The sequence below is a fragment of the Nymphaea colorata genome, chromosome 4, assembly GCF_008831285.2.
Source record: "Nymphaea colorata isolate Beijing-Zhang1983 chromosome 4, ASM883128v2, whole genome shotgun sequence".
Taxonomy (NCBI): Eukaryota; Viridiplantae; Streptophyta; class Magnoliopsida; order Nymphaeales; family Nymphaeaceae; genus Nymphaea; species Nymphaea colorata.
In genome coordinates this window covers 20762162-20770357 of record NC_045141.1, presented here as the reverse complement: position 1 = coordinate 20770357, position 8196 = coordinate 20762162, and the positions used below count along the sequence as shown (strand labels likewise).

The following is an 8196-nucleotide window of genomic DNA, read 5'->3' as shown; positions in this document are numbered from 1 at the left end:
TACTTATATAAGAAAAAAGAAAGAGAATAAATCACCTATAATCTGTGTAGTAGTAGTAGTTCATTAGGTATAAGAAAGGCAACGAGAATCTTATAATGTCCTTGCCACCAGTGAGCTGCCCAGCCTCCTATTACCAATGAATCTTGGTATAAATTAAGGTTGATTTCCAAGAGAGGAAAAAAGATGCTGTCTGAGAGCTGGTAGAAGGAGGTGGGTTTTAGGAACAGGTTGGATATAAATTACTAGAAAATAACTTCGATGATGGAATTATGTTGTGAGAGAGAGAGAGAGAGATAGAGAGAGAGAAAGAGAGAGAGAGAGACAGAGAGGAGGTAGGGATTAAAAATTTTATTTGACTGAAAGGTTTATACTTTTATTACACGCCAATATGTATTTGTTTCCCAAATGCTAAATATTTGAGCCTTTAAATTTATCCTTTTATCCTTTTTATTAGTTGTTCACAGATTTGTTTTTGACGGTGTGCATAAAATTAGCGTGGCCATCTCTGGTTCTCTCGTGAGGTTAGGTGCACCAGCACATTATTAAGGCTTTGAAGTATTATATATATATATATAAAGAGAGAGGGAGAGAGAGAGAGAGATATGTCGTGCAAACGGTTGCAGGAGGCGTTGGAGGAATGCCATCGCCGATTTAGGGAGCCGGAGCGTAGCGCCCTCTGCAAGCACACGAACCGGAAATTAGCCTCCTGCCTCATCGCCACCGTCTGCCCCGCGGAGGTGGAGGCCGTGCAAGACTTGTGCACCAGCAGCGGCACAGCCACCAAGCGCTCCAACTGTCGAGAGGCCCAGCTCTCCCTCGCTGTCTGCCTCTCCCTCCACCAGGCGCCTCCACCTACCAAGTGACGCAGTCCCAACCGATCAACTTCGGCCTGTGAACCTCGACCCCTCACCAATTAATTTCTGCTTGTCTCCTTGATAATGATGGCGGTGGTGTTATAGCCGTTAACGATGCTTCTTTCCCGCTAAAACTAATTGGGAGTCGCATGTCCGCCATGGCGTCACTTTGTATTCTTCCCCTCTTAAATGGATTAGGATTGCCAGTCGATGGTGATTTTCGATCGGCATGTTAGCCAATTTAGAGTTTGGTTCCCCCTGAGGGATTGCAGTGTGCAAAGAAACACGAGAAGATCATTTAAGGAGCATATTCAACCTCTGGACATTCTTTGGCTACGTTCATCTTCACCGTCCCATCCCTTCTGCAGTCAACTATTATCATGAACATCCCACTTGGGTGAAACTGCGATCTACTTTCTACTGTTCAACAGTTTGATTGAAAGATGGTACTTTTCCTAAATAATTTATTGAAAAATCATCTTTTCTGGTTCAACTTATTTTGTTGAACATCTGCTTTACTGTTAGATTGTCACCTAGGAAAATTATGTGCACGAAATGCTGCATTGCTTCATCTCTGTAGTTTGTTATGAAGATTAATTATTTCTACTCTGCGTTAGTAGAGTCGGCAATTTGTTTTTTGTTGTACTGGGAACCTCGCGAGAACGCACTGCTGTCAACCTTGAGCCTGAAGTAGGAAAATAGACTATAACTGTCCTCTTCATTATGGGTTCAGAATCTACTCTGTAACATTGCTGTCACACCTGAATGGTTCCATCTAGTAGTCCTTCTGATAGCATGTCCCTAATTGGCGTCTGTTTACTGCTAAGAGGTTTCTAGGTTTCAGGAATGCTCACATCCTATTTGTGTTACCTAGATCAACACATGTAGATACTTTCCGTGCTTCTCTATTTTCTAACTGTTCTCTGACATTTTGATCAAAGTTGCAGCCAAATGATGAAGCTGGTTATACTGATTGACTCGGCAACACAGATGAACCTGCATTGTCCGCATTCCCGTTTCAAGTGTTGCTTATAGGAGTCAGCAACTTGCAGTTCATGCAATTGATTCTGGCCATGTTAACATCTCCTGGTCCATGGGCCTTTTTTATCCTGGAATTCTGTTTTTAACAGTTTTTTATCTCTTCTTGTTAACTAGTCTCTCTTTATCTCTTGAGTTTGAGGTTGATTTTAGGGGTTTTTACCTTGTGGAAATATGCAGAATGGACAAAAGATACGCAGATTCTTGTTCGTCATTCTAGGCTAAGATTTGAAATCTAGATGAAGGTCAAAAGCATGTCCAACAATGTTGTGCATCTGCTGTGCCTATATTGTTCTTTCGATATTGGATGCACACATACAGCTAACAGTTAAAGAAAAGAAGAGAATGGAAAGGGGTACAATATTCTAGTGGTCTTAGCAATGAAGCCCACTTGAATAAGATGCTTATCCTTGAACATGAAAGGTGCTTTTACAAAGGCAGAAGGTTCTATCCTCACACTCTGGTAAGTAGAGTATGCCGTTGTCCAGTGAACCATGAACTTAGCGGGGGGAGTGGTTACGCCCTCATAATAATTGGCCGATTCGGATGGAGTTTACAATCCGCATCAGGTTTTCTTCATCATTCTTGTTGGCAAGCCACAAGCGCCGCCTGCTTTTGGTTATTATGGAGGTTTTTTGACGATTAAAAACGCTTATTGGACCCTCAGCCGCTCAGTTTTGAAGGTATTAGTTTGGTATGTACAAATTTGAACCTAAGCATGGTGGAACAATTAAAGACTATGTTTCTTCCACAAAGGCAACCAATGTTTGTTTACGAATTAACTTGAGCTTGGCATGTTTTCCGTGTGCATCAGGTTAGTATGTAGGAGCTTGGCATGTTTTCCATGGCATGCTATGTTTATGTAAATCACAAAATCCCAGTTTTCTGTTTTGGACTTACCTACTATCCTTGAAGTTGAGGGTGAATACACTTGATCTTTGGTCACAGTCCCATGTATCAATTTTATCCTCTTGCTGGGATTTTTTTTCAGGATATTGATGGCTTTGCTTACATAAATGAAGGTCAAAACTCAAAAACATCCCCGACATTATCCTTCTGATATTGGAGGCACAAAATACTGCTTACAATAAAATTTAACTTCAGTTTCTTCTTGTAATCCCAGAAATTACCACTATAATTGTCTTATATGATTGATTTGTATTTAGAAATAATACGAGATTCTACACACCAAGTTAAGTTTGCTCCAGAGCTGTCAAGTTGCTTCACATGCCCCAAATTATCAAGTCATGTCAAGTTGCTTCACATGCCCCCATTTGAGTGGAAGCATGCCTCTGAAGCGCGCCTGTATGTTGATAGCTTTCCTAAAGGATACATACATACACACGCACATATATATGTATGTACATGAAACATTTTCTGCAAGCAAAGAATGTCAACGACAGATTCTCAAATCAACCTGTTGATCAGCGCAATCAAGAAGTGGTTCTTCATTGGTAATCATTACCGGGAACAAAGAATGTTGAAAATGGAGAGTCAAATAAACCAGTTGAACAACCTGTCGCGGCAATCAGGTCAATGGTTTCTGCGTTGGAAGGTGCATTCAAGAAGTAGGTCGTCAGCTCAGCCGCTGGAAAAGAAAAGATGCCGCCTCGTTTTTTACTGTTTCCGTCTTCTTCAGTTGTAAAGTTCAGTCCTCTTTGTATGACATATACTTTGGACCAGGATAGGCCACAACCCATGGTTTCAACAAATATTCATATTTTGATGTTAAAATATTACATGAATATCAAAATAAATTCAAAGGCTGATCGCTGCGAGTGTCACAGTTGCAACAAAACTGCGATAAATTACGAGTGCAACCATAGCCGATCCCTCAGTCGTTCCTCACCTGCACCATACATTTCATCAACTCTTTCACCATCTCGAAAGAATCGGAAGGTAGGAGTGTAGCGTATGTTCTGAGTTGTTTCAGGGCACTCGTCTATGTCCGCATATACGAATGAAATGTTTGGAAACTCATTACTCAATTGGCAGAAGGAAGGGAGGATCTGGCTGCAGATGCGGCACCTGCAGAAACAGAAACAAGTAAAATAACACTCCAAAGCTAATTATCCAACAGATGAGAAAGAGAAGCACTACCATCACAACGGAAACCTAAACCCAGAAAAAAAGAATCTAGGTGAAAGCCGATTACTTAAAGACCGCAGAGATTGGTCTTAGAAAACCGTGAATGGATACTTTGTCTCAAGTTAAGAAAGAAAGACGAGAATGAATAGATACCATGATGCTCCATAGTTGATCACGGCCTGCCAATCATGCTCCCCACCAACGAACGAGCGAGCGAAACAGAGAGAGAGAGAGAGAGAAACCAATTAGGAAACGAGGTAGACAGGCAAAATCCCAAATTACTAAGGAAGAGGAGAGAAGAAAGGAAGTGAAAGCCTTGTGAGAGAGGAACTAACAGGAGCTTTAGACGATTTGAGGCTTTGCAGAGTCTCCTCCATCTTAGAGTCGCTGGTAACGATTTTGACCCGACGATTGAGAGGGAGCATTGTGAAGTTGTCTGATCCCGCCATTCCACGAGCATCTTCCATTTCTCCTTCTCTGGCGATGAAACAGGCGAGCGAGAGACACCTGATAAAGAGACACCACAGAAAATGAGGTTACCCTCCTAGTAATGAAAAGAAATAAAGAGGGGAAAAAGGGTTTCTTCCATCCAAGATCACGTCACAGTGACGACCACGGTATCCTTGTCACCATGCTAAATTGATCAACTGAATGAATGAAGCCTATGATTACCGGCGAAAAGCGCCTAGATTGATTATGCAAAGCTTAAGCTTTTTGCTGTCCTCTAGAGAATCTGAAACAATAACTCTACTAATTAGATGTTTGGCTTCCTTCGTTTTGCTAATAATCAGTAAAATAATATATCTAACCAACTGAGGAATCTTCCTTGGGTATGCCCTTCAAGCACGCCGGCTAGTACTCGGTTCCAGTTTTAGATTTCCTTTTCAGAGATAGAGAGTGCCCAAGCAAAATTAGCTCCGTCTCATTAGCGATCGAGATATCAATTGGGACATGTTTAGTTTATTATTTCATGAATATTGATTGGATGGTTGATTAATGCACATAGTTTAAATTCAAATTTGACTTGACCTTCGTATACATGGTGGCTTGTTTGTAGGCACGACTTAGCTACACTTACTCATTTCTGTGGTGAGCAGACCACGAACAAACATTTTATGAGCGGAGCCAAGTATAGTCGGACAACCGACTGCTAGATTCCTTTACCTGCTCAGGCTCTACCGGTGTCAAGGTGGGACCGGGTTCAACCTTGCCCAGGTCCAGTGGAGATCCGACCCTTTGGTAACACCATGTTCATTCTGCCTGCAATCTCCTGTAAGGAAGGGAATGAAGTCTGCGGAACTTCATCGTCAGTCAGCCTGTGAGAGGCCTCCAAACTTCCACGCGTTTAAGTTGGGAGCCTCTCCTCCTCTTTTATCCTGTCCTGTTCGCTTTTTAAAGAATCCAATCTTGCCTAGGATGCAAAAGACCTAGCAACCTGCAGATAGATTAGCAGTAGCCAATCCAGTACTGTATGGCGAATGTCACATCCATTGCCCACTCCTTTGCCCTCCTCGTCTCGTCGTCCTCGCGCCACAATGGCAATCCTCTGCATGCCAAATCGTTACTGCCATCCTCAGTCCCGGCGTTCTTCTTCCATGGCAGATCGTCTAATGGAGGTGGGTTTGTGAGATGTTTCTTCTATGAAGTATCCGTTTGTCTCCGCAAGCTTGAATTGCTGCATTGCTTGCTATCTCGGGTCGTTTTGCAGGCACCATAGCTAGGCGCATTTGCTTCAATAGTAGTTTAAAGGACTCTTTGCCTTCGACATTTTTGCCTGCGAGTGCGAGGGACGAGGAAGAGGAAGAGGAAGAGGAAGGGAATGGTTGTGGTGGTGAAGAAACAAGGCTGTATAGTGTAGCGCCCCTGCCTTTCCTCTTCATGGCTGCACTGCCGGGAGGTGCTTTCTTGGCGTTTTCTCTCCTCTCTCTTTCTCATTCTTTGTGATTGAATTCAGCTGAGTTGGCTCCGTGCAAAGTGCAAATACATAAAAGGTTGTGTCTGCCTGTCTCAATCCTATGTTCGTGATGGTCTTAAATTTAGAGAAATTAGACTATGAGGACATCCATTTGGATGCTAGTGGTAGATTAAGAAATGGGAAAAGCCTCTGTTCTTCTATCCTTCCTCAAAGAAGGATGAAAGAAGGAAACAAGAATCATCCAGTCAAGTCATATGTCGTCCTTTCCACGCATCTTTGTGACGGTTGAGCTTCATTGGTGCAACAGCTGCAGCAGTGAGGTCTGCATTTGGACCCTTCGTGGAACTTGTGAAGACATTGAACCTCCCCGATTGGCTCGTGCATTGGGGCCATCCTGGAAATATGGTAATCGTTTTATCTTCTTCATACAGGCCATCATCGCCGTCCTTTTTCTTCTTTCTGTACAACTTCAACCTTTTTTTCTAAGTTGTTTAGCTAATGAATGATGGAGAAAATGAAGTTCGACTGGCTTGACATATTCCAAATGGGTGTAAAGCCAAGTCCTGTTATGGGGACTATGCGTGCAGAGTTGCATCTGATTATTGGCATAAACACTTCAAATTTTCACCATGATCTTGAACTTTGTAGGCTGTGGTGTTATTTGCCATGGGAGGATATGGAACATATCTAGGCTTCAGAATACGATTTTCAGACGATGTGGTATGTCAAGGGAATAACTTCTCACGTCATTTCGACTTTCTATTCATATGCTTGTTATCTGATCACGGTTTTTCACTCAATAGGAAGAGAAAGCAAAAGCGAAGGATTTGCACCCCAAACTCCTTGGAGGAATGTTCTTTTTCTTTGCCCTTGGAGCTACTGGTGGTATAACTTCCCTCCTGACTTCAGACAGACCCATCCTGGAAAGGTACTACCATTGGTTTTAAATGGCTTCTTTCATATACAAGAAGCTTAGTTGTGTCGACTGCAACCCGATCATCCTTCTGATGTTACATGTTGGCTAAATTGAACTTTCATCTATGCAGTCCACATGCTATTACAGGGTTCTTTGGATTGGCTCTACTGACCATCCAGACAATTTTGCCTGCCTTGTTTGAGGTAAGCAGCAAATCATCAACAGGTACACGTAGAAATCGTCATGAATTGCTAGTGCTGTGAAGTCTATACTCAAAGGCCTTTGCACAGACGCGCGCACACACACGTGTACAGACAGTGAAGCACACAGTATCTATGTACCTTAAAATTTCTCAAGTTAACAAAGGTGTTCATAGTTTTTTTGGGTTATTTTTATCTGAATAGAAGTATTTATGTCCTTACTTTTTAATCAAACAGTTCGTTTTCCTATAGCTTCAAAACAGAAGGAAGCCGTCTATGTACCATATATACTAGTAGGCGGTGGATAAATGCTTTCTTTCAGGCAAAAAAAGCCTAAATATGTTCACCTCTCTTATCTAACTTGCAGGAGAATCCATCCTTACGAAATGCACACTCGATCTTGGGCAGCAGCATCATGGCTCTATTTCTAGTGCATGCATTCCTAGGTCTTCAGTTGGGCCTGAGTTATTGACGTTGTCTAGTGCTACATGAGCGTGAAATGCGCAAGGGAGGGACTCCATCCGATGGTGACCGTCTCCCGCAACAAAATTGTTCTTACAACTGCCATAAGTTACACTCCATTCATGGCGATTTACAGTAGGGGAGAAGCACAGTGACAAAAATCCATTGTCAGAAGAAAATATGTTGGAGAATGATCATGTTCAAATGTACCTGAACTACGTAGTTTTGAAAGGTCATTCTGATATTCAGGTTTAGTTGAACTGCTTTGTTTATGTGCTATGGAAACATCAATAAAGGAACAGCTAAATTTTCAGACATCCATGTGCTAGTATCATAATTAGGGAGAGGTGGTTCTGGTCAGTCGGAAAGAGTCTCCATGTCTGCGGTTGAAGGATCTTTCATTTCCGAAACACTGCTCGAGAAGCAATCATAGTTTCTGCAGATTAAACCAGCATGGTCTGGTCTCACTTTTATTACTCTATGCCATGTGATCTGTGATTGCAGTTCGCAGTGCTATTTAGGGTTGCAAGATTTCACAAGATTAAAACCTGCAAAGATCCGCCCTAGATTTGCAAGTATTCCTTATTTGAACGAAAAAAACCAAAAAACAGTATCAATTTCGTTATGTACATGCCAGGCAAGAGAAGTAAGCTTTTGAGGACGGTGGGGTTACTTTCACCTGTAAAAACTTCGAGAGGCACACATGGTTATGTCCTATCCAAC

At 42.2% G+C, this 8196-nt stretch overlaps 3 protein-coding genes across 3 annotated transcripts; 2 read left to right on the top strand and 1 right to left on the bottom strand.

Annotated features, from left to right (window-relative positions):
- Window positions 1-574: 574 nt before the first annotated feature.
- LOC116252599 (uncharacterized) lies at window positions 575-2793 on the top strand. Its single transcript, XM_031626968.2, has 2 exons — window positions 575-1300; window positions 1802-2793. The coding sequence occupies exon 1, from the start codon at window positions 603-605 to the stop codon at window positions 861-863; it is 261 nt and encodes an 86-aa protein (XP_031482828.1). The 5' UTR covers window positions 575-602; the 3' UTR covers window positions 864-1300; window positions 1802-2793.
- A 798-nt stretch (window positions 2794-3591) lies between these two features.
- On the bottom strand, window positions 3592-4689 carry LOC116252598 (thioredoxin-like 3-3). The gene is made up of 4 exons (XM_031626967.2): window positions 4653-4689; window positions 4316-4487; window positions 4134-4159; window positions 3592-3920 (listed from the first exon to the last, which is right to left on the bottom strand). Exons 2-4 carry the CDS (start codon window positions 4445-4447, stop codon window positions 3701-3703), a joined length of 378 nt encoding a protein of 125 aa, XP_031482827.1. The 5' UTR covers window positions 4448-4487; window positions 4653-4689; the 3' UTR covers window positions 3592-3700.
- A 527-nt stretch (window positions 4690-5216) lies between these two features.
- Window positions 5217-7790, top strand: LOC116252597 (uncharacterized). The gene is made up of 7 exons (XM_031626966.2): window positions 5217-5596; window positions 5689-5877; window positions 6203-6300; window positions 6544-6615; window positions 6699-6823; window positions 6942-7014; window positions 7379-7790. Exons 1-7 carry the CDS (start codon window positions 5452-5454, stop codon window positions 7481-7483), a joined length of 807 nt encoding a protein of 268 aa, XP_031482826.1. The 5' UTR covers window positions 5217-5451; the 3' UTR covers window positions 7484-7790.
- The last annotated feature ends 406 nt before the right edge of the window (window positions 7791-8196 follow it).

Coding starts and splice junctions, on each gene's coding strand:
- LOC116252599 (XM_031626968.2), top strand. CDS start 603: ATGTCGTGCAAACGGTTGCAGGAGGCGTTGGAGGAATGCCATCGCCGA.
- LOC116252598 (XM_031626967.2), bottom strand. CDS start 4,447: ATGGAAGATGCTCGTGGAATGGCGGGATCAGACAACTTCACAATGCTC. Junction 4,160..4,315: donor TCAAATCGTCTAAAGCTCCT/GTTAGTTCCTCT, acceptor CATGATTGGCAG/GCCGTGATCAACTATGGAGC. Junction 3,921..4,133: donor ATCAACTATGGAGCATCATG/GTATCTATTCAT, acceptor CTGTTTCTGCAG/GTGCCGCATCTGCAGCCAGA.
- LOC116252597 (XM_031626966.2), top strand. CDS start 5,452: ATGGCGAATGTCACATCCATTGCCCACTCCTTTGCCCTCCTCGTCTCG. Junction 5,878..6,202: donor CATGGCTGCACTGCCGGGAG/GTGCTTTCTTGG, acceptor TTGGTGCAACAG/CTGCAGCAGTGAGGTCTGCA. Junction 6,301..6,543: donor GGGGCCATCCTGGAAATATG/GTAATCGTTTTA, acceptor TGAACTTTGTAG/GCTGTGGTGTTATTTGCCAT.